Source organism: Acyrthosiphon pisum, chromosome A1, assembly GCF_005508785.2.
Source record: "Acyrthosiphon pisum isolate AL4f chromosome A1, pea_aphid_22Mar2018_4r6ur, whole genome shotgun sequence".
Classification (NCBI taxonomy): Eukaryota; Metazoa; Arthropoda; class Insecta; order Hemiptera; family Aphididae; genus Acyrthosiphon; species Acyrthosiphon pisum.
The window spans coordinates 49744659-49772512 of NC_042494.1; the positions used below are offsets into that span (position 1 = coordinate 49744659).

At 30.3% G+C, this 27854-nt stretch overlaps 1 protein-coding gene across 2 annotated transcripts in view; it reads right to left on the reverse strand.

Moving 5' to 3' along the window:
• Nucleotides 1–473: 473 nt before the first annotated feature.
• LOC100306981 (glycoprotein hormone-alpha2-like) overlaps nucleotides 474–27854 on the reverse strand; it is a 65547-nt gene continuing 38166 nt past the window's right edge. For both annotated transcript variants that reach the window (XM_029487218.1, XM_029487219.1), the window contains 3 exons: nucleotides 18572–18720; nucleotides 15791–15966; nucleotides 474–927 (listed from right to left, as the gene is read on the reverse strand). In XM_029487218.1, the coding sequence (XP_029343078.1) occupies nucleotides 835–927; nucleotides 15791–15966; nucleotides 18572–18710 (408 nt within the window). In that variant the 5' untranslated portion in view covers nucleotides 18711–18720 and the 3' untranslated portion in view covers nucleotides 474–834. The remainder of the gene's footprint in view (nucleotides 928–15790; nucleotides 15967–18571; nucleotides 18721–27854) is intronic.

The following is a 27854-nucleotide window of genomic DNA, read 5'->3' on the forward strand; positions in this document are numbered from 1 at the left end:
ACTACGTACTTACCTTCGTGAAACTAACTAAATCCAATTTGAACGGTTAAGTTGCAGCTATTTCGAGTAAGACGTAAAAGTTTTTTTTATGGATTTCATCAGTCGGTGCAGGAGGAGTGTTGTACGACTGCAGGCGGAACGAATAAACTACATTAATAATTCGTGGCTGGAACACAACACTGGTGCGGTGCATGTCTGCAACACCGGTCGTCTATACGAATCCGTCGCCGACGTCGAATTCCCAATCCCATTCGACGCCTACAGTCGTAAAACCACAACAGTGCTGAACACATACTTACCAAGTATTTTGTTTTTTACTCGGTGATGAGTTACTATTGACGTGCACTTCAACAAGGCTCACGCGCTGCACACTGGTCGAACGGAATGAGGAAAAACCTAGGGAAATAACTCATACCACGCTGTTTGTTTCGGTTTAAGTTTTTAAATTTATTAAACAAAAAAAAAAATCATTATCATTCAAACACGTCTAATCATAATTTTATTATGAACCGTAATTATAGGTAGTAAAACTAATAATCCAGATCTAAAATGTGCATTTAACTATAATACCTATAGGGTAGAATTATAATATTTGGACTCGACATCGATTTTCCAACTGTATACAAACGAAGTATATTTATAGTGTTATTATAGGTACAGCATTTATGGTATTAATCAATAATTATTATGAGTTATAAATTATGATTAAGGTAACTATAGAGTACTCGTGTTATATAATATAGTAATAAAGGCATTTGTTGATGTTTAAAAATTCTAATAAAAAATATTCTGTGTCTCCGTGGTGTGGTGAAATGCTCAACGAGAAAATAAAAATCACTCCTTCTTGCAGTGGTAACATGAACAGCTCAATGCAGATTTGAACACCAGTTTCCTCACGCCTTCCAGACAACGGACGTTAACTTCGACCTGAAATCAAAACGATTGGTTGAAAAATCAATACAATAGCATCGGTAAAGAGTGTTAATCAGAAGGGCAATAATATTGAATTCGTCGTCAGTGGGAATTGGTGGAGTGATAGTTCTGTAGATATCGTTTATAATATATGAATATGAATACACTAAACTGGATTATACATGTATAATATTAATGCTTGGCCAAACTATTATGTCAACGCGTCTGTGTCGGCATTAGTCCAAAGACAAACTTTAGTGATTGAAATTCAATTTCCTCCACTTAGCTCTGTAAACTTTGCTGAAAACGTTTTATAATCCCCTTTAATGTAATATTATGTCGATTAATTACGTAGTTGGTGCCGCCCAGGTAACAATATATACCTAAATTTCCATTAGTATTATTTGTCTGCAAAACAAGTAATTTAATATTTATTTTAATTCGTGTACATGCAGAAGTTTGTACACAGTGTTATAACTTATGATAATATAGTATTATGCTCGTCGAGTGCATTTGTGCATCTGATGATACGTAGAAATCCGGAGGCGGAGGGGTGCGATTTTGAAATGCTTTTGGACAACTCTTGATCCACCCCCACTAAACATATACATATCGGCTGTTACCAAGAATTCCAAATAAATTGAATAATTGGTTATATAAATAATTAAAAATTGGAGCCACATCAACTAATAACGATTCTCATGGGTTATTGCACGATTGAAATTCTCATTCACTGAGTTATCGTGTTTGCTCGACGTGTATGCACCATAACATAAATAATATTTTTAATACACGAATAGCGCATGTACACATTATGTTTTTTTTTACAATAAAAATGTTGACTATCTAGCAGCAGAGCCATCGTTATCGCATTGTTTACAACTTATATTATAGTTTTAAGTGTTAAATGTGATGAAATTGTCTGTAAAAAGAGCTTTTATAGTATAGGACACCTTGTGAAATTAATTTTGCTTCAACGCTAAACCTTGAACATCTACAGAGTGTAATGTAATATTGATCCGGTTAAACGTAGATATTCTAGTAAAAAATACAAAATTTGAAGTATAGGTTACCTACTTGAATATTGATAATAATTTAATAAACACAAAATCCGTACGATGAGAAATATAAATATTATATTGATGTCTTACTACTTCAAATGATGTAATAGGTATAACAATAGTTTTTTCACAAAAAACGCAATATTCTTGATTTTATATGACTAGTAATACATTTCTAATTCCTACGCGTGCAGTACAACTTAGTACATTATAGAATTATTATGAGCCGCGGCTGATAGATTTCCCCAAACTATTACATAATAATTATAATTTATGATATTATTTACCTATATATCTATAATATTATAAACATGGCGATCAAACGACAAAAATCAATTTACATGATTAACGAGCTAAAATCGGACATGACTTCAGACCGTACGTATAGTTGAGCGCATTATGTGTGTGTACAAAAGGTGTTGATTCCGCCACTGATCGACGATATAATATGGGTAATAATAATATTATTATGAGCGGCACGTATGATATGATATTATTATACCTGTGGTGGAGCCCTAATTGAATATTAATCAGATACACTGTGTAAATGGTAATTTAACACCCCAAACGTTCAGTCTAAACACGATTGATATATTATAATAATGCTTTAAAGTATATATTATTATTATTATCTCACCACCGACTACTTCAATACGGTGCTAAATATTATGGTATAACTCACGCCTATAACGTGCGAAAGTATAAAAAGATGTAACTATAAATAATTATAACTTATAAGCGATAATTGCCACATTTATAACTTCTTTGAAATTATACTGTACCTAATACTTTTCAGAAATGATTATATTTTTAAAACAATGTTACGTCATTTTAAGGTATATATAGTGAAACCTACTCTATCGGATACCACTACTAAATAGTTGACACGTCCGAATAGCGAACGTGAGTGTCTGGTATTTGGAGATTTCCACTGTACTAGAATTTTTCTGATTGTTCTTGAAGTTTGATGACGATTGATTTGGTGTAGTCACAGAAAATAGCATACAAATGATAAATTACCTACTTATAGATAGCAAGATCTAGTATTAGTCTTAAACAATAATTTATTAATTAACAAACTATGACTATTAAAGCATCTGATGATCTAAATATAAAATTTTCATAAGCTCTTTGAATATATTTAAAGGGTGATAAAAATTAACGATAGTTCGTAGAGACCAGCATTACTGGATGTCGTCCATTTGCAGTAAACATAATATTATCCTGTAGTACACCTCTCAAATGAAACAGATTTTCGACTAAAATAGTCTGTGTTTTAGTATAAATAAAGGAAACAATGATTTATGTAGCTCTTATATTAAAAGTCAGCCAACTCTAAACATAAACTTGACAACAACAAAAAATTTGAATTTATACTTATCATGTTATAAGAAAAGTCAACTGATACCAAAAGTAATTAACTGTTACAAAGGTTTTATTGTGATACAAATCATAAACTTGACAAATATTTATATACACGAAAATAACAATATTTTGAAATCTTTTAAAATGTAATTATTGTGGTAATAATTTTACTATGTGCTTTAACAACATTTCCACTGCAAGACTACGAAAACCATCTAATTATAATCAACAAATAATAAATCGATCAAAAATTATAATGATACAAGAATTATAGTGTCGCGTACCAACAATGTAGTGCAAATGTCTTACAAAATGTATACGAACATATTGCTTACATTATTATTTGTAGGAAAAAAACAACTTTATAAAACTGATCCTCCAGTAGTGCATGAATAATAATAATTCGATAAGTTTACAGGGAAACAATTGGTATTTTGTGGTGGTCATCTTCACCCTCGTGAAAATATCCTATCAATGGTTTTGACGAAAAGCATATCCGTCGTATTCATCGTAATTTGATTTTTATTTGATACCATAGTCCATAATAATAATATATTATATAATTATCAAAGGTAAGCATTAACCGGTAGTTAAAAAGGTAAATTTTTTTTAAACTTTTTAACTAAATTTGTTATTTAATTTTCTAGTCAACTTATAAACTATTTTGATTTAAAAAAGAATCCATCAAGTCAAAAATTTGTTTTTTTTGGTTCTATATGCAAATAAAAATAAAAACAAACCAATTGTATAAGATTACAAACATTTAAAATATTTTTCTTGATAACATAATTTTGTATTTGGATATATTTTAGTAGATTAGATAGACATAAGTACATAATACTATATGAATTTAAATTGCGAATTGATATAAAACAATTAATATTTGTTAAATTATTAATTGAGATACGAGTAGTTAAAATATTTAATAAACACGAAAAAAAAATAGGTATATGCATTGAACATTATGACAAAAGTACAATAAAATTGTTTATTATAATGTATATAGCCACCCTTTATGAGGTCCATATAGGTAATAATTCAAAAAAGTAGATTAATTTATTTTTAACTGAGTTAAGTTAATATTTTTTCCACTAAACTTTTAACTTATCAATTTAAAAGTATATTTTTAATCTGTTAACTTCTAACTTATCGATTTTGTATTTTCTTAATTTAACTTAACTCAAGTTAGGTGTTTTCATAAACTGGCAATAGGTATAATGTATATTATATCACATGAATGTTGTGGTGTGGAATATAACAAGTGCTTACAGCGTAATATTCGGTCTACCACTGGTGCAACGACATGTGTCATTGATGTAATGGAATTTCCAAATTATTTTTTAATATTTTTCATGGTCAATCTGCCGAAAGCGACAACTGTATGTTATAAAACTCATAATATTTATTGGTTTTTATTAATGGTCACTAATTTTCATCCGTAGAATTTTAGACGCGTACAAATGTCGTTTAATCGTAGAAGATAATACCGCAAACAAATATTTGCCGGTTGTACAATGCGAGTCCTTTAAACGCACTTTATACGTTACGAGCTTGTGGCACTTAAAGTATCAATTACGGGCTAAGATGTAATAAAGGACCGCACGCGAATTTCGTATTAAATGTTTTGGAAGGCATATTAATATGTGTTTAGGTTAAATATATCTTTTTTCGACCCTACCGCAGTACCGCCTAGTCGTCTCTTAGCTGTTTTCCCAGTTTCCCCACTTGCATCCAATAGTGTGTAGTGGCCAATTTGTGTATACGATATAATATACATGACGATTTTTTAAGCATGCTCAGTGCTCACCCTATTTTTATGCTTAAATTATGATTTTTGGAATTTTTAAATACACTTGAAAACCATATTTTTGCATCCTTGATATGTCTTGTACCACTCAAGAATGATTCTGTGACAATATAAACTACAGTTTTTCAAAAAGGAACCCCTTTCTAATTTTTAATTACTAAGCAGATTTTTTTTTTAGAATTTAGATGTATCTAAATCAAAATTCAAGCGTGTAATTTTTTAATTATATAACTTTGTGTACTAAGGATAATATTATCTCATATCATAATATTATCATATGCCTATGATGGTAATGGGTTAATAAGATATCGTGGGTTAGAAAACTTGAACATTTTTGTAATTACTATTGATCTATCAATATAAATAATTTGTAAAAATTATACAAATATTATAATAAATACTATAGGTACCTAATACATATAATATTTATATTTTTATAAAACCATATTTAATGATTATTATCCTAAGTATATACATTTTAATACCTCATTTTGTTCTCATTTGAAAAAAAACAAGTTTTATCTACACATGACACTAAAAAGTCTAAAAATCAGAAATTGAATAAACGTACAATTAAAAAGAAAAATGGGGGTACAAATTTCCTTGTACAATAGGTATCTTATTAATCGTGTTTATATTTGTACATTTTTTTAATACAATTAATTTCTTAATCGTTTTATTTAATAACATTTCAAATATTCATCTAGATATTTAATTTTTTTTATGAAATTTTCTGATATTGCATAATGTTGTAGCGTAGTTTGATATTTTTGACTAAAAATAACTAACTTATCCATAGTATTTATATTGAATGTTTAATATAAAAATATACCCACGTGTACCTATGTCATTGTATAAGCCTAAGGTATATTTTAAAATTCAGGAAACTTTTTAAAGTTATCTATATAAAAGTGTGTATTATGTTTGGGTTTTGTTTTAAAGTTACCTATTAAACTTTCTGTAAAATATTTGCTCTTAAAAATATCTCAAAAAATAAAAATAATAATATCTGAAATTTAACTTCACTGTAATATTATAAACTTGTACGGTGTGCCTGTACAACGTGTATATTATAATATTATGTGAATTTATACGTAAAGCGCCTTTGCGACGACATCAATCATTTCGTTCCCAATCGTACAGTTAACAGTATATCAAAGTTTATATTTGATAATGTGTTTTTATTTTTTTGTTCTGGGTTGCCAAAATAAATTATGTTTGTTGAAAAAATTAATATTTTACTACTCTTTTCTTGCCTTTTCTTTAGACATGATTATGGATTTCAAATTAAATATTTTTTTAGTGAATCGCAGTCTATATATACATAATACGTTTACTTTTACATTTTACGTTATACATCAACATTGTAATATAAGTAGGTATATTTATATTTAATAAAATATTGTCTATATACATAATTAACAAGTGAAAAAATATGTTTTTTTTTATGTCCTATATTTCTTATGTTTAGTAATGACAAACGTTAGCTTTCGGATTATACATTTTTCTTACATAAATTGAAAAATATTTCGAAATCTAAGAAATGTCTCCGTTTAACATGGGATTAAACGTTTCGACCATATTTCAATTGATGTACTCGATGAATATCTATATTATAATAATATTATATTCCTTGGCACTTAATATTATTATATCGAAAATCAAATCTCCATCCAATGTAACGTAATCCCAAGTAATAATTTTAATCGATAAGCCCTAAAGGGCCTAAAGTATACCTACTCGCTGATGTACCCACTCAAAAATGGCTTACCCGAAAATGAGAAAATACGCTATAGGTTCTTGATACTATTTTGGTAACTTTTTTCTGTATAAATAGTTTAATTACCAGTCGGGGTATTATTATATTGGCGAGGCGCTGAGGCGGTATCATAACTCAAAATAAAAGTACTATCTATAATAATATCATCTGGGAAAACATTGTGATTAATGTCAACCCGTGAAGTTTCATTAAAATTATCACTCCCTTATATTTTTCATATGTGCATCTTTTAAGGTTTGGAATTTTCAAATATCCTTTAAAAACATAATATATTATAACAAAAAAAATATTTAAATCTATTCTACCTGAACGTATTGTGGCTACTGCTGTAACTTTAATATACAAACTCCACTTTTCAACAAAAAATTCTTTATTCACTTTGTACCGTTAAAATCATAGTACTTAAACAACATTAATTTATTATAATTCTAAGATTGTGAAAATTTTCCAAATATAATAAGAAAGTGAGATTACAGGTAAATAAGGAAAAACTGAATACACAGTCATGCGGAGAAACGATAGCGCGGCTGCTTTTCCAACCCTTAAAGTTGGTAGGTTTAAGTTCAATAAGGTAATCTTGAGGAAAATTTTTGGACCAGTGGAGGACAAAGAAACGGGAGAGTGGAGAGCAAAAAGAAATGATAAACAAGAATGTCTATTCCGGAAGGAAAATATATCAAACATAATCAGAAACCGAGCTTTTTAGTGGGCTTGACATGCTTTTTGAAGCCGGAATCGACTCATAAAGATAGTCACGGACGAGAACCCTGTTGATAAAATACCACTGGGAAGACCCTGATTGATGTGGGAAGACGTTATAAGGAAAGACGAGGAGGCATTGAATGGAGGACTTGATTGGAAAGCATGAGCGGCTGATTGAGAAGGCTGAAGAATTTTGCATGTGTGACGGGATGGTATTGATGGCCGACAAACTCAAGAAGAAGAAGATAATAAAAATTAGACTAAAATTTGTGTACGTCTATTTTGTATTTTATGATTAACCAGAGCACCTATATAATATATTCTAAACCTATTATTAGTAGAAAGGTTGTTCATAAAATTGAATAACTCCAAAATTACTCGTTTGAATTTTATTTTAGTTATTATAATATCATCGTTTTTAAAAAGCTCGTCTTCTTAACAATTTCATGTAAAATAAGGTCTTAATGGTCTCTTGAAATTAATGTCATGCGTGGAGGAGTCGGAACACAGAATCGTACACGCGGCTATACGGACGCGGTGGCATAATATTAATACACAATAATTATGATTTCATTGTATTTACCGCAGCGGGCTGTCGTCATCGATAACATATATAATATCACGTACCTTACATAATGTTATTTATAATATATTATATATTAATATTGACATTTATCCATAGAATTATTGCATTATTCATTGGAGGGATTCGACGCAAATACTTACAAAAGGCATTATAACGATACGATCTATATTAGGCACATCAAGTTGATATGTGATCAACACGTGCTGGACGGGATACGTATACGTACTATATTTAGGTTACTAGTTGAAAAAGATTTAAGAATGTGCGCCGCCTTCTCACTATAATAATATTATTATTATTCCTACAAAATCTTTCACTCCAGCAGTAACTCGTGACGTCAATATTCGGACGAAAATACGAAATCGATTCGCACAGTGTCCATTTGGTATGAGTTCCTAACCTATAAAAGAAGTATAACATAATATAGGCAGCGTAAAGGGGGCGATATTAGACCAGAACAATAAATGTAGCACGTATATCAAATACCAACAATTCGTTATACAGTCGAATTATATGAAGTAAGATATTATTAATTTTAATTGATTTCTATTATTTATTCATGTAGTATAGTATTTTTTCGTTGCGTGTAAATATTGAGAATAAAGGTTCAACTAAAGAAAATGTCCAATGATGTATTCTGATATCGTATAGTTTACATAACATCTACATGTTATTCTGTGGGTTATTCAAACCATATAATCAATATTGTGATATTGACGCTACATTTTCTTTGTGAAACGCAAAGGGTTGATAAAGAATAAAAAGAAATCAACACAATTGTAGTATTTTACCTAATATTAGTTGTAAAAGTTTAAAAGTTATAAGTTTAAATCAGCTAGATGTATTTTCTTATTGTTACGTGAGTAGCCGCGAGTAGATGATGTGTCTTTTTTAAATTAAATATGATTTGAGTTATAATGAAATGTATATTGTGCCTATACGCACTAATAACATACTAAATAATATAAAACGTAATAGAACCGTTAAGGTAAGGTAGAGTAAGTTAACTCACTAAAGAATTTAAACAAACGAGATCAAATTTTAGAGAAACCAAGTACGAACCTACGAATTTATCTTTTATTGCAGTTATCCACATAATATATTATTATGAACTATTTCATATTTTAAACAAACTTACCGAGGTAATAATGTAGCGTAGTATACTATTATAGGGACTGTGGTATGAGATATAAGTATATCGGATTTGTGTACGAAATAATATTATTGAGTATTATAAGTTATTATAACCATAGTATAAAGACTAAGAAGTATGCCCAATGATAAGACTGCACACATTTTTTTAATGGGGCAATGTACATAATTTGTATAGGAAACCAACAATAAACACAAGGCGACGTCACGAGTATACATTTAATCTTATGCAATGCAGTATGTACGAAAACACGAGGCGATGCACATGCGCGAACTAGGACGAAAACACGGTTCGAGCTGATCATACTACTTATTTTTTATACTATGATTATAACATAATACTATTATAATACACAGCATTTCAATGCGTTATATTTAGTGTGGTTTGTATGGTATCATAATATTATTGTGAGTATTCGTAACGAACGTATGGTGTACCGGGAATTCGTCCTTCCCACGATGAGTGGGTGGATACCATTACCGTGGGGTGGTGGGTGATGGGGTCGGCCGTTAACGAGGTATAGCCAGTGCACGTTTCTTGATTTACTTGGAGATATAAGTGCGATTGACGCGTGCAACATGAAAATAATAATATTCGACAAGGAGAAAAAATGTATACATCATATTATGATAAAATATAATACATATATAAGTACCATAATGTTATATATGTACCACGTCGACCAAAAAAGCGTTATGTGATTAATGTGACCTATACAGTAAGCATATATTATGTATTACATATTATTTTGTTTTATTTTTCGTGACAAAATATTTTCACGTGAGAAATAACTCAATAAACGTTTGACATCTCACATTATACACGTGCGCGGTTACAACAACAGCAGCTCTTATACTTAACATGTGTGAAAATAATGTTTTTGTATTTAAATTCGTTTTAAAAAAAATGATTTGAACTACCTATACTTGTAAAGAAAAAAATATTTAACAAAAGCCCAAGTATACTTTAGCGCTAAGTTTCCCTTTTTTAATTAGTATTTTATACGCCTATTATACTTTATTATAATATTTATTTTATTTTATTAATTTTTTTGAATCTCGTATTTAAAATTTTTCAATATAGACAAACAATTTAATGGAATGATGTATATTATAATGGCATATAAGATAATACAATGAGCTCTGCATCCAATTCCAATAGCAATGAGTGATGGGAGGATAACCGATAACTGATAAGTACAAAGTACGACTTTAAGTAGTTACCTATTATATTGCAAAAATAAATTAAACAATTTGAAATATGTATTATATATAAATATAAATATAATACTTTCATGATCTTAGCGTATCATCGAGTGTACGCTCAATGGGCAAATAATATGTAATACATCGGAAACTTATCGATTTACGCGACGCTGCACCTGGTCTTACATAAGTACAACAAAACTTTGGATTTTTAATGGAGAAGGATAATATTTAGATATCTGAAATATCCAAGACGTGTATTGACAAATTCATATTTCATTCCTAGCTCAATAAAATAAATCGAACACGGTACTATTAATTAATAATTATTGTAATTTAACCCAGAATGTAAGGAACGTGTTTATGTATTTTAGTGAAAGTCACTAGCTTTTGCCTTTTTCCCAACAGAATGTGAACGTGAGTGAAATCCATATTTTGAATTGGACGATTATCAGCTTTTTCAAATTAAATACATTTTTAGTTTTTAGTATTTTTATCATAGTATGAAACAGGTATATTTTGTAAAAATATTGTCTGAGCAAAAATTCGAACTATATCCTATAGTTTAAACACTAATCTTCAGTCATTTTTAATGAAACACTGTTTAGTGTATTTCTTAAATTGTCATTAGACTTGGTGATGACGTTTGAATATTAAATTTTATTGAACAAATCAAAATCAATTTTTTTTTAATGAACTTGAACGTGGACGTGTTCATTTGAAAAACCCTTGAAAAATCTCATTTCATCCGAGATCCTGAGAATATATAAATGGGATCAAAATATTTGAACAATTATACAAACTTTACTATATTACTCATAATATGGTTATAATAGGCCATTTCATTTAAAAAAAAAAACCGTGCACGCGAAAATCCGAATAGATAGTCCACTAATTTTAAATTGAGACATTCGAATAGTAACAACGTTATGTCAAATTTATTATAGACTAGTCAGCAGTGGGGTGACGAACTGGAAAACAGTCGTGGAACTGACATAATAATATTATTATATTGCGCATACTCAATGCGCTGCAGGCTTTTAATTTATTACGTAAAAACGACGCCAACGTCGTTTGTTATTATTATTTTTTTTTTCATCTATCCTTCTCGATGTCGTAAAACATTTTTTTTTTTTACGAGGCACGTTTAGGCGACCGATTATTATTTATCTCTTGACGAGGTGTCTATCGTCAGCGCAAGTTGTAACTGAATCGCGGCACCTGTTATAAATTAAATCTCTACCGTCTAACGACAATATACGCGACGACGGCTACATATAGTGATACAAAACGATATGATACAATTCGTAAGCGTACGAAAAACGTTTCCAATAAAAGAACGTATACACGGTGTTTCGTGATTTATATAAAAAAAAAAAGCTCCAAACCGAACTCACCAGCGATTATTATTATTATTATTATTACTACCTAACGGCGGTCGTCATCGGGTATTATAGTAATATACGTGTGTGTGTGTGTGTGTGTGTGTGTGTGTGTGTGTGTGTGTGTGTGTGTGTGTGTGTGTGTGTGTGTTTGGTGTGTGTGGGTTTCCGTGTATTTTTCGTTTCGTAAAATATTATATTTGTTTGAACAAACGGCTCTCGGGAAATCACCCATGCGAGTTATTTCGGGTCTCTCTATCTCCCTCTCATTCTTTTCGCATCCTTCGGCGTACGCTCGACGACGACGCTTCGGTGACCACGATAGTACCTACATATATACCTGTTATTTAGTATGTTTTGGCACCCACGCTTGCAACTGGATCTGAAAAAACGAACTGCAGCACATACGGGCTGATCGAGAAATTCGCGTTACCGACCTTTGACACGTCGTAAAAAATATAGTGAATTTCCTAATCACTCTGTATGATGTGTAAAAACGAAATAACGGTATTACGAATATACACTGAGAGGTGTATTATCTGCGCGAGAGTTCAAAGTCTTTCGGCGTCAACGGCGTAAACGAGTTAACTCCGCCGGCGAACCACAATAAACTCGTAAGTCACGACGTAAACAGCTAGTCTTCTTTGCCGTTGGCATTCTCTGTTCGCTAGTCTTCTTCGCCATTTTTTTTCGCGGTTTTACGATACAGAACAAACAAAAAAAAAGGTTTCTGTAACAACGCATGAATTCTTTTTTTCACTGTATACCACAAATAGGTACTACTATAGTCTGAAGTGTGGGATGTAGAAGTTTTCATTTCGTGCTTTTTATATTGGCCAAAACTCGATCGGTGTAGTTTATGACGAAAATAATATCATATCGCGCATAATTGGTGATTTCGTCTGTGGCATGTTTATTACAAGTCTAGAAACTAAGGGGGACAATATGCTTTAATAGAGTACACTAATTTATGCCAAAATTCCCAAGTGATAATGATAATATTATTATTATTTCTTTATACAATAATATTCAATCAAATGAAAGTGCTTATGTATCTATTTTGCATATACAATGCGCCGTGTTATACATTATGTTAATAATAAAACCCCATTGCCAAGAAAAGTCATATTATACAAATGATTCTGAGCGGACACCTAGGCAATATTATTATGATAGTGTTTATGTGCAAGTTCGGTTTCTTATATTATAAGACTATAAGACATTATAAATATTTGTAACTGACCAAAAAAATATACCAATATTTTTCACTTTTTTATGTATTATAATGAAACATAAATGGTGAAATTGCAATTATATTAGGTCGTTAATATTTTAAATCACAACCAAACAGTTTTTGTTAAAAACTTGATTCAATAATGTAGATACATATTGTAAATTAAATATATTCCAATATTGATCAATAGTGTTTCTTCAAGCCATGCAAGCATTGAGAAAATTCTAAAAATGCCCATTCGTTTTAAATTAAAATTACATACAAAGGGAAATTTTTGAAATAGTGTTTTACATTTTAGAAAATATATGGGTATTTCTTCATGCATAAAAAGTAGAGATGTAAATATTTTTTATGGGTCTTCCGAATTGACAGAATATAAGTTTTTCATTTGATTGAAATTAATATTTTTCGCTTCATTCATAGTATATGTAGGTAAATCGTTTGATATAAAATGTTGCATACGGATAATATTTTAACACTGCATATGATGAAATTACTAAATCTCTTATCAACATTTGCATTTCTTTTAGCACATATTTCATTAAATATGTAATGATATATAAATATATTTTACTCCCACGTCTAGAATAAAAAAAATTAATACATATCTGATTGTATTTATACGACACTCGTACTTATGAATTAAAATGTAATTAGCATAATAATATTTTATAAATTGACCCTTTCTACCCACCTACATTTTACATTTTATTTACCAACTATAATGATTTTTAACAATACAACTATATTCATATTTAAAATATTATGTACCTATAATAATTATGTATTACTTATTCCATGTGTGTATGCTATATACGCCTCTACATGATACAAAACATGAAACACAAATTTGCAAAATTTAAGATTTAAAAAAAAACATATATTTTTAAATCAAACGTTTATTGCCAAATGCTGAAGTGCGTGTAATGATGCCAAATAGTTTATAATCTTTACGGCTATCGTTTCTTGTGTAAAGCACGCATACATTTTTCCAATTCGATCCGATAAAGCTGTTCACATACCTACATAGTACATATACTTACTTTGGTGTTTTATATTATAATACATCGACTTAAGTTCATGTCTATACATATGTAGATGTGCGTTTAAGCCAGTGATACCAGCAATGAAAGAGATATTTCCCATTTATATTCATGAAACATCAAACATCATTTAACTCGATTTCCATCGAGATGACATATACTACGTTTGCATTTCAGAAGCATTATAAAATGTTTTTATTTTTTGTTTGGGTACTTCAACGTGAACATTAAATTTCATGGTAATTGTACACTCGATCTGTTATTATGTAAGTCGATTTTTAAGAAAAACAAAAACTACACGATAAATATAAATGTAAATTATTCAATATGCAAAATAAAACTGGGAAAATCGTGTATTATATTATAAGCACATAAATATTATTACTTATAATTCAAAATAATATACGTATATAGAAGCTCTAACTTATTCGTATACTTAAGTACCTATTTTATGTCATTTTTTATTCGGTTTATTAACAGAAATAAACTATTTGAAACTGAACAAAATGTATAGAACATTTAATTTTAGAAACCTAATATACATAATAAAACAAAATAAAACAAAATATATAAACGTGTGTTTTTTTCTATTGTTTGTATTCAACTACAATATGGAATACAAAATATAAATTAAAAATTAGATAATTATATCACGTCCATTTTATCTACTGCGGTTTACTCATTAACCTTAGCCTTTGCTTAAAAATAAATTAACCAACCATAGTATAATATTATTATGTACTCGTATTTTCCGGACACTTATTTCCTTTTCACTGCGTCAACAATGATTCTACTTAATATATCCAGTACGTAACTATCCAGCTCAAGTGAGTCGGTAATAAGCAAATGACGCGTGGAAACGTAAACCATAATACGCGTTTGCAAATAAATAATTTTCGTCGGCGGGAAAAATCGCAATTTGTTTATTATGTAATTAATATTTTTTGTAAGATTCGTCGTTAAACGTATAAAAACTCAAAAGTCATCAAGATCCGATACGAATTTTTGCCGTGTTGTGTCGTGTCAATCAAATCACGTTGTGATTTGACTTGACTTTTTTGGCACCATGAAATAACCAAGTTTCGATTGATTATAATAAACCAAGAATGAACAACAGCTCAACTTTTAAACCGACATGGTTACCAGTTGTGAACATAGTTACCACGCCATCGAACGACAAGACACACGACGTATAGCTTCACAGTGAATCCGGAATAAGTCCGTGAATAAGTCTCAAGACGGAGCCAGCGTGGCCTGACGGCAGTGGTGGATCCAGGTCTTAATTTTTGTGGGGGGGGGAGTGGCTTGGAGGGGACAAAAGTACAAAAAGTACATACATTTGCTACAAAATCGGCTAAACACCGTGCAGTAAAACCAAGGGAAACTACATTGATTGGGGGGTGGGGGGAGGCGAATGCCCCCTTTGTCCCCCCTGGTTCCGCCACTGCCTGTCAGTGCTTTAACGTTACGCTTCACGTACGATGCGCATACGACACACGCACGTTATTGTTATATTATTACACGGTACCTATTATTATTATACTAACGTAAATTACTTACGTTCTCAGTTTCCATGATGTTGCAACACTGGCCAACGGACGTGATACGCTGGTGCGGGTTGATCATTACCGTGTCCGCCGGCGACGGCACCGCCCATGATTCGCAATACCCTCTGCACGCGTTGGTCGTGATTGGGAATTCCACGCAGTTGGGTATGCTGATCTTCCTCGTGTGACCTGTCAACGAGATGACAAAATATAATAACAATAATAGTATCATAGCGATGCGATGACCTTTTACGTCGTGTTCGGTGTTTTTAATATTATAAAATAAATTACGGTGACCACGACTGGTTGGCATGGACCAACTTGGTCCGGTTGGTTGGCAAAAAACCAGTGGAGTGGTGTGAGGATATTATTATGATAACTTCAGCATTACAACGACTGTCCAGGACTATATTGCGAAGAATCGAATTCTGTAGTTTTTATAATGTAATGTATTATTGCCCGCATATTTTTTAATTCACGAAATGGTTCTTTCTATCGTTCTACTAGACGCCTTGGTGGTGGCTTAGCACCGGAAGTCAGCGTATTCCCGTTGTTTTTATTTTAACAACATACCATATAACGCAAACAAAATATAGTGTTTAATTGACTTTTAACTTCTGGTTATAAGTTTTTCACCAAAACTATGAAAATTTATGATCTAAATTTATTTCTTACACTGTTTATTATTATGTATTAAATATTAATACATAAAATCGAAACTTGATTTTCCGTGCTGCTCTATATCGGAGGTCGTAAAAACGAATTAACAATAATAGCGATAAGCGGTAGGTCAAAACTGGAGGATTTAATTGAACAACGGTTAGGCCGGCGCATAAACGCCAGCGGGGAACCCCGATTAAAGATTGTTAAACCTAACAATGATATTATAATACTCGTGAATTTTAATGAAGTATATTATATATAATGGTTAGGTGTTATAGTTAATCAGACACACCTCTAGCACAATCCACTCGATTTTCCTATATCATTGTTGTGTTTAACTCTTAAACCCACTACACGATACACTTCAGACGGTATTCGTGGCGGTGGTGGTGGTGATGTCGGTGGAGATGGGAGGTATTGAGGTTATGATGGTGAAGCGTCGATATAGTCTTACGATATTTTTCAGAAGTGCATATATATTATATATATTTATTTGTATAAATATGGTAATGTTGTATATGATAGACGTCGTCATTTATCAAACAACACGATAGTAATATTATCATATCACGTTAATGGTCCGTATACTATTTACATGATATTTGATAATATTACGTCATATTATTATTATCTTGATATGATCTATATGAATACGGTCATGAAAAAAATAAATATTTAAAAAATAAACTATCGCAATATATATTATATAGCTACCTCATGTTTTTGAAAGATGGAATGAAATTTGATACACATACTATAATTTTCGGTTTCGTCTAAATATTTATAACATATTATAAAGATAAATATGATTATTTAATACAACCATTAAAATTTAACATAAATTGTATTATTGTTTATAAAACCAATTAATAATGTAATATTATATAGTCTGTCGATGTTAATTGTAATCGTAACACAATATATCACAGTTTTAAAATGAAACAGTTCTAAGACAAAACAATATTGTACCACGTTTTCTATATAATATATAAAAAAACATTTTAAGCTTTATTAATTTTATTCTACTGACGAAACTGTTCATATTAGTATTATGATTTAATACCAAACAATTCTATGAATGATACTTTCATTAATTATTTGACTTATATATTATTATAAAACATGACTATTTCTCGGTCAATTACCTAAAAATAATTAAATTTCTAAGTAAGAAAAATTCTAAATATTATTTATTATATTTAAGGTAACAAAAAGAATGCACGCGTTTCGTCTATCCCCTGTATTAGAACTGTTCAATTAAATTTGCATCGCGGACGCTAGAGAAAAATCGTGGAAGTGTCGTGGACACCAGTGGCAGTTACGAGGATGGCATGCGAATGATGCTTGTCCCAGATGGCGGCTCGGCCATTGTGATGGTTTGAAAAAAAACACTTATACTGCACGTGGGCGGGCTATCATTCGGATATGAGACTGATAAAAAGAAATGAAAACAATAAATTCGAAAAATTTGATTGTTACAATAATATTAAGTGAGTAACTATAAAGTTGTATATAAAAAAAAATACACAGCTGATACAGATACAAAAGAGTAAAAAGAAACAAGAACGAATGTTATACAGACTTCTCGTATTTATGGCGTCAACCGGCGACCCGGTCGCAGGATTAAACGTCGCGTTTAGAATAAACAATACTAACGGAACGAGAAGGACCGCGGCCGATAGAATGACAGATAAATGTACACAATTTCGCTGTTTTCATTTCAATCACACCATTGATCGTATGGTGTTATATTATTGTATTACATTTAATGATCAGACGCTTGAAGGGCATAAATCGGTACATGTTATAATATTATATTTTATGCATGTGTTAGATGTATAATTTTCTTTTCATTATTTTTTTGGATATTATCTATTCTCTGTCGATAAAAAAAAAAAAACATCCATCAACTTTTGGTATAAAAATAATAAACCATATCGAACGTAGAATTATGAATTATTTTTTTTTCGCAAGAATATTTAAAGCTTAGACTATGCCCTGAATATGTTGCTCGGTACTAACTTGTCGAGCGACCCCGATATTTAGTGAAGATTTGTGTCTATGCGGGTACCAGTCGATTACCGTGTGGTATACGGTAATGATTTTTGTTGTCATTGTGCTGTGTACTCACCTACTTTGTGGCAACCTGGTTTCTGCCAAGTGTTAGAACCAGTCGCCAACGGAGACGGCAGGACCGCCAAGATAAATATCAAGATCATCGCTGCGCTTTTCCACCACCGAAACTTGTCCATATCACCGAAGTTAGACATCAGACTAGATCTGAAAACCAATCAAATTGTTTTATATATTAAATTATTAATATTATTATTTTTGTCACTATTATTGCTATGATTAATGAATCCTGAAATGTTAAAATACTGTTACAAACAATTTATATAATATCAATTATTAAATAAATTAAAAATATGTTCTGATACATTTCGATGAGTTTAATGACACGAGGAAATGTGATATATTAATAATGCAATCAACTATTACATTATCTCGGTAGAGTGGTAGTGATACAACTTTTCTGTAAGTGTAATTTTTTTTTTTATATGGATGTATTATATACCTATTTAGTTCGGTTGTTGAAATATACATAGGAGTGTACTTTAAAAGTATAAAATCTGGTGACTGTAGAATATATAATGTGATCAAAAACCAAGAGGAAACGATTATAAATAATGTTGATAACTAGGTACTATTCTATACTTTTAAGGTACTATATTTACTACGGACATGGTAACCATGAGAGAAGTCACTCAATAAAAAAGCATTTGCATACTTCACTATAGGTTATATTAAATACCATTGAGTATATTATCATTATTGCTTGTAATATTATATACTCAATGATCACACGTACAATCATTAATCTGTGCACTCATTAATTTCCCACTATACTAATTTTATTTCGAACACGCTGAATGTGAATACTAAATTATTCAAAAATAAAAAATTAATTGCGTGGTGAAAATTAAAACGCTAGTTCTTAAAATTACATTTCTTTTTACGATAAAATCGCACTTTAATACTTTTACCATTAAAAGTTTTAATTATTTACTCTGAAACTTCAATTCTCTTAATGGATCCTATGAAAACTAATACAGACGATAATACATCACACAATTCTAAACCAGTAAACCATAAACTGTTAAAACTGGCACACGTGTGCAGATGTGTGTGTGTGTGTGTGTGTGTGTGTGTGTGTGTGTGTGTGTGTGTGTGTGTGTGTGTGTGTGTGTGTGTGTGTGTGTGTGTGTGTGTGTGTGTGTGTGTGTGTGTGTGTGTGTTTTTATAAATATGAATATTGTAAATTAAATTGTCACGCTTTACGTTTTTTAACATTCCACTAAGTTTTGTGTTATTCGTAAGGAACAAATTATAAACTTCAAGATTTGTGATTTGTCCGTCACGTACACACGCTAAATTTAGTGCTTTGAACAACATCATAATTCTAAAGATCCCACAACAGGTAAATGAAGGGAGCGGTAATAAATTACAATTTTTTTTACAAAATTAGTCTGGTAAAAATACGTACGTTTTTAATATTTGTTCTCGATATTTAGTGTATAGTTTATTGCTTGTTTTATTACTTATGGTTATAATATAATGTATTACGCCAACCATTCGTACAATAACAATACGAGGAAGTATGTAAGTCATAAAATGATTATATGTTTACTAGAATGAGTACCAATTAATATAGTATAGTCACAGCCCACTGGCTTATAGAACCGACTGTTTATTAGAATCACAAATAATAATGAGAAAAAAACCTAAGCCAATAATATGTTAGTTATGCTAAATTTACCGTATATTAATATAACTTTATACCGGGTAATTAAATCCCTTGCATGAATTTAAACTTGAACTTACTATGACATAATCAAACCACAGGTACAGTATCTACTGCAATATTATCAACTGATGTGTTTTTCATTACATGTGTAATGTATGATAATAAAGAATAGCTAGTTTATAAAACAAAAAAAAATATTTTATAAAATTAACATGTTAAGACGGGTAATTAAATTACCTCCACCAATGTGACCTCATAAAGTAAAACTCATGATACCTATAGTATGTCCCATGATTCTGTAAATTAAACCGCGGGCATAATATTTGCCAAACCAGTATATTCAACTGTTGAGGATATATAGTGTACTATAAAGGGAAATATATGGTTATTATAGCATAATTCTATATTTAATAAGCATAATATGGTATTTTCATGAAAATACCTAAAAAGTTAATATTCATTATTTAATAGTCTAAGAGTTTTAACTACCAAAAAACGCACTCGTTGGCGCTAACTAAAAACGTTAGCTAAATCGTGTGCACTATAAAAAGCACCAACAATTAACCGAGAATACAAAATTTTATGATTACATCGTTTACTCAAAATAATTTGTAATTTTTTTTCTTCAAACTAGAATATTATATGACTTTATATAATTGAGTTTAGGTAGTATCACTAATCTTATAATTGGTTTCCAGGCAGCAAGATGCTTAACTTTAAACTTAAGCACTAGTGTAATAAAATTTGAGTAGGTATTTCAACAGTTTGAAGTTTTCATTTTGAAAATTTACAATGAGTTTATGAAAAAAAAATGCATTATTTTTCTTCTCAAAATGTACTAGTTTCGATACAAATATAGAAGAAAATACCTAACCATTACAATTACACAAACAAAAATTTCATATTATTATTAGGCGTGAAATAAAAATAATCACCATATTTGTATACTTGGATTGTTTCTAGAGAACCCAAAAATAAAATTTAAATTTAACAACTCCTGGGGACTTATCGTATTATATTATCTATATAGATGTATTTTCTTCATTCATAATAAAGTTTTATTTTCTTTATGGTTATTTACATGTATAAATTTAAATTTATTTCTCATTATTCCTGTTTTGTTTCAGCGTCTATATAGTAGTAAAATATAAAAATAATAGTCGTCTGCCCCCGCAGTCTGTAGTCGGTTAAGGAACTTTTGTTATTTAACATCGGGAATTAAGAATTTAAATTGCAGTCACTTAAAAAGACCCTCGGACCTACCCACTCCATGGAATATAATAGTCCGGTACCTTAAAGAGTTATATAAACCATAGCATTATGAAAAAAAAAAATATGAACACCTAACGAAAAAAAAAAAAAATTGCTTACAAAAAGGACTCAGAATTTTATTCAGATCATTACAGACGTGTCGAGCTGCTTATATACAATCATGCGTCCAACTACATCGAGCAAAATAAAAACCAAGTTCGTCCGGACTAGTTTCGATGAAATTATTATAAAATGCCATCGCTGTTGAATGGGTGCGGTCCTTTAACAGATTACTCTGTCTCGTTCGTGCCCAGCGGTGCTATCTGAAAATTACACAGACATCTAATACCCGACGACCAATCGTACCGAAAATAGTGCGGTTTTGTGTTAACTCCGTTTAGTGACGACGATCCACAGAACCGCACCGACCCGAGTCGGGAAGTGCACGAGACTCCCACGATAACGCCCGAGGAAAATAAAAATCGATGCCGCACGAGTATAGGTACCAAATATCAAATAGAAACACTGTCGAGTTTCCGCGTATTTAATTCTCATCGAAAATTTGACGGCGTACCTATCTAGGTAGGTGTACCCGTTGTAAAACGAATCGGTCTCCCGGACCATGGTAGCGGTTTCCATAATATTATTATAATATAATTTATACTGCACGTGTAGGTATATGTATATTATTATTTTGCATTGTGCACGCAAACAATATCGCCACAACCGATGAGACGTGAAAACTTGACGGTGCGGTAAACTTACAAGACGAGACTGAATTGCAATGCAATGCACGCACGGTATGGCTGGTTCATTTGTACAGTGCATATTATTATTATATTACCTACTTCATAGACGAAATTGTAACTCTTGTATTTTTCGATGGAGGGGAATTTTACAGCGATAAAAAATAATTTATATTATAATACTATTTAGGCACTTCATTTTAATGATATTACACTGTGTTATTTTTTCTGAAAACATATTATCAAAAATTATTCCAGTGAAAATTTTATTGGAGACGTACATTTCTATGTTTGACAGAGAATTACATAAAGATAACTTAAGCGATCCGGAGCTATGGGAATATGGGATAGTCTTCTCATCCAAGTTTTGAGTCTTCTCGTCGCATTAAAAGATCGCTTATTACCTGCGTTAATAATGCGATGGAAAAAATTTGACAATCGGATCGTCTGCAATTTAAAACGAAAAAAATATGTAAGTACTTTTCGAAATTAATTTATTACGTTTCAACGTGTTAAGCTGCTAGGTGCTACACTGCTATTATAGTATCATGATAAACTTTTTGACGAAGAAAAATACTACGTGTTTATTGGGGTTTATTTATCCACCAAAGAGCTGTATTAAAAATCATACGAAACGAACATTTTATGGAAGGCTAAATCCACAATTCACAACACGATGATTAATGACCACGTGAGTACTATATATTTCTGAATAACATGAAACACTTATAATTCGAATTCTTTTAAACTAGAGCCGTTCGTTTTGGCCCCAAAAAAAGATTTCGAAAACGTTCTAAACAATAGAAAATGATATAACATGTCTTTAGAATGAAACCCCTCAACTTCCCATTAGTAAGCTGAAAACTATAATATAAGAACAATGATTAATTATTATTCATAATATTATTCCGGAATAAACTGAACATTATTATTCTTAACCTATATATTACATAATAATACTAACAAAAAAGTATTATGTTCAGGATTAAATAAATTAATTAAGTATTTTGGTTTAACAGATATAATATTTCCATGCAGCTAATAAATTATAATTATTACTATTATTATTATTATTATTACATTTTAACATTATACGAATAGTTTAAAACGTTCCAAATAAACAAACCTCATTTTAAAGTTGCATAATTATTTATTTTAATTTTAAAACTTTCTAATATTTACAAAATGTGAAAGACTTTAAAAAGTGTAATAGTGTTACTAGACTTTCAAAAGTAGGAAATAAAAAACTCTATAAGGTCTCCATTATAAATATATAATTAAAACATGCATCAAAGAGCAAACATACATAGGTATTAGGTAGTCTATTTATGATGATTTTGATGGGTAAAACCGAAAATCTAAAATTTAAATTTTAAATTTACATGTATTCTAATTAAATTAAGAGGACGCAAAACCCACTTGACGTGTTGTTTCTGTCTTCAAAGTACGAGATAACACATATTTGAATCAATTTTGTGTTGTAAGCTTTATTAGAGAGAGTTGACATATTATTTATATCAAATCTAATTACACAACATCAGTTCTCCCGAACACAAATTATCAATGTTTAACGTTTGTAATACTATTATAAGACGGAAGTAACACTGTGGATGTGACATCACTTTAATGAAAATAGTTTCACATAGAAGATTAAAATAGTATATTATGTGGCAACGACGGGAAGTGAGCTATTTCAGTCGCGGGCGAGGGCCGCATTTCGCCAAATACTGAAATTGCCTTCCCGCTCGAACCACACTTACTATTTTTTGTCACGCCTCTGCGTTCATCGATCACGATTCACGGCAAAGGTAATGCAGAGATCTATGCAGCAACCAGACTATTCTACGAAAACAATTTCATATAAGAAACGATTTAATTTTATTTATTTTAAGCATAGAGTTTATAATATGAATATAAGATGTAACCAAAAGTCTATGTTTTGTAAGGACAGTGGTATAGATTTCATTGCCTGGTTGTGCAGGGGATTTATGTGATATGCGCGCCCAGCACTTATGGGGATTTTCGTTTTCTCACCCGGCACTTTTTGGAATTTCCACTTTAACACCCGGCAATACGGGGATTCCCATTTTACTGCCCGCTGGACGGAAAAAGATCGCTTTCCAATGCTTCAACGGTCATCTAAAACTAAACTTTTGGTGCATGCGTGACAAAAAACATATTCTTAATATCGAAAAAATACTGTGGTGAGATGGATAAGTTTTATTGTTTTGGTTTAAACGCGATAAGAACTTCTAATAAGTAATATCGATAAAAAAAAAACTCATAAATAGGGTGGTAAAAATGTAAATTCAACGTCAAAAAACTAACCAGTAATATATTTAATATAGTTTTGTTCTTATAATCCTTTTTGTATACAATTAATATTATTAAAGTACCTGTGAAAAAACAAATTTAAAAAATAATAACACAAAATTAAGTTATTATTTTATAGGTATGAGCATCATGACATATGAATTGGGAGTTGTATATAAAACGAAATAATTAAGATAATATTAGTCGCTCTGAGTAGTATTTCGACTACAAGCAAATTTTCGGTTATAATTTTAAATAACTTTATTAACTTCATCAAAAGTTCTAAAATTGTATTAATTAATCTAAATTTAGTTACTGAAAAAATGAAGGGATTTGTTTATTACAACTGAGTATCATTTTAAATCATTTTGTCGACAACTTTTGTTTTTGCCTAGAATATTAAGCCATTGGTTTAAAGGCTGTTCGAAAACGAATTTGAAGCAATGTTTTCCTGAAGTTAGGGAAATACGTCGGTTACGTGTCACAGCTTTACGAATAATCGACGACTGTCGTAATAATACTATTCTATTATTATTATTATTATTGTTATTATTACCTACATACCGTAGGTGTATAATATTGTTTGTGGTTTTCCAGCGGAAAAACGAATGCGCGTGATATATAGTATAATATTTAATTGAGTAGCATATTATTATTGTTACACCGCACAACCCCTACGTTTCACCGAAACGGTCGTCGAAATGAAAACGTTTGAGCAACCTGAAGGGTGGTACCTAATAAACAAAGTCGCGACTAATGCGTTCCGATTTGTAGATGACAGGAGTTGATGCTCACGGTGTAGGAGGGGAGAGAGTAGTGGGCGCCAATGTGTACAAATTCACCCAGACATTGGACCGCGTCGGAAAGTTCTCGTGCCGTTTGTTTTGTACCTTCTTCGCAGTAGAGTTTCGAATTAAAAATAAAAATGATGAAACAAAACGGAACGAAAGCCCCACCGAGTATTCGCCTGCAGACTAGGTAATTATTAACTGCCACTAAGGTATCTTCAAGTGAACTTGTTATGTAACTTATTACCAATGCACAGCCATCCGTGAACTTTGAAATTGTTAGAAACCTGTGGACGGTCGGCGACGTTTTGAGACCATTTCACCTGCAAATCCTATACATCCAAAAATTATCCTGTTATCGTTATAGATATTGACGTATTAATACGGTAGTATGCTATAGTCTATTATTCGTATGGCTGACTAATTGTGATTAATTAAAAATTTGCAAAAGAAACATCGATTAGTAGAAAAACTATTGTCAATCGATAGTTCTATTAAGATACTGTGCTATTATTAATAATAATAATTCTTTTAGTATTACTATTGTAATATTATTATCATTATAATATAATTTGTTGTTTTTGGTACGATAATAATGTTAAAAATATAATATATATATATATATATATATATATATACATTTGTATATTTAACTTTTGTATGGGTACTAGCACCAAATGTGAGCAAGTTAATGAAAATAATTAACTCAAGTTAAGTTAAGTTAAGAGAACACAAGATCGATAAGTTAAAAGTTAATATAGAAAAAAATATTAACTTAAATCAGTTTAAAAAAAGTTAATCTATTTTTTTTTATTAGTATGTAAATCACATAAAGAGTGAATTTGTGTTTCTAGTTTCTAATTTATAAATTATAAAAAAACAATTTGATTGAACTTGTATCATAATTATCACTGTATACCCTTTTACTTTTACTTTACCTACTATTATTTACTTATTTAAACTATACTCATCTTAAATTAATAATTTAACAAATATTTTTTTTTTTTATATCGTATAGCAATTAAACATCTTGATACGTGAAGACGAGTACATGACCTTCATATATATTATAAGTTATATAACATTAAAACATTACAATTGTCAATTTGTATTTTAAAATTATTAATTGTATTAAAAACATTTATAATTGCAACTCGCATAATATATAATTTACAACTTGATGAAATATATTAATATACACACAATTATGTTATCAAGAAAAAGAACAAAAATTTTTGTGTTTTTGTATTGTATTATTTTTATTTTATACTGATATAGTAATATTTACGTTTAAACGAAAAATTTCAAATTATTTTTAACTTGATGGATTTTTTTAAAATCAACTGAGAAAAGCTAAGTTATTTCAACTGTAAATTAAACTAGTTAAGTCCATAAGTTGATTGGAAAATAAACTAACTAGTTAAGTTAAAAAGTTTTAAAAAAATTAACTTTTCAACTTAACTTTAACTTTTTAAATAGTTAATGCCCACTTTTGACTAGCACTAGGTACTATTATAAAGCTGAAAAGTTTGTTTTTTTAAACACGCTAATCTCAGGAACTACTGGTTTGATTGCACAGCATGTTACACCCAAAAGGAGTTGAACAATCACAAAAACCTAGCAAAGCATTGCCGTGTCAGCTAATATATATATATACAATATACATACATACAAACATCCAATTATCCAATCATTATAAAAATATTTTCATAACTAAATATGTTTAACATTAAAGATAAATATATTTTTTAACTATGCCATTATCCATTGTCAGTATACTATTATACTACTGGTACTGGGACTCTATATTCTACGGAGTAGGTGGGGTCCGAGGGTCATCTAGGAAAACTGTATTTTTTATTCTTAATTGCTGATGTTATTATTTCAATAATAAAAGTCCCATAACCGATTACAAACTGCGAAGGCGAACAACCATTATATTCATATTTTTCCACAATAGACGCTGAAACAATAACATTGACAAATAAATTTGAACTTATACAATGTTTAAGTAACCATAAAGCAAAAACTTCATTGTGAACGAAGAAAATACAATTATATAGGTATAATACGATAAATCCATTGCTCAAATTCTCAGAACTTGTTAAATTTACATTTTGTTTTTGTGTAATCTTAAATCGATCCAATACAAATGTCATTCTTATTTTTGTATCACGTCTAATAAGAATTTTTTTTTGTAACAATGAAATTATTATTTCCAAGTGTGTTTAGGTAGGTATATATTGTTCCATATATTACTGTGAAAAGGTGTAGACAGTAGACTGTAGAGAAGAAAAATATGAATCTTGTTTTTATCATAATGAATAAATGAATAGATTGCATACAATTATTAATTAAACATAAATGTTAGTATTATAATATTGAGTGACACGTTATTTATCACTACAACACACAATGAAGGACACACTCCAAAGTCAATTATAAATGGCTATTGTCCTTACAACTCCACAGTGTCTGATACGAAACTGGCTGATAGGGTCAACCCACCTT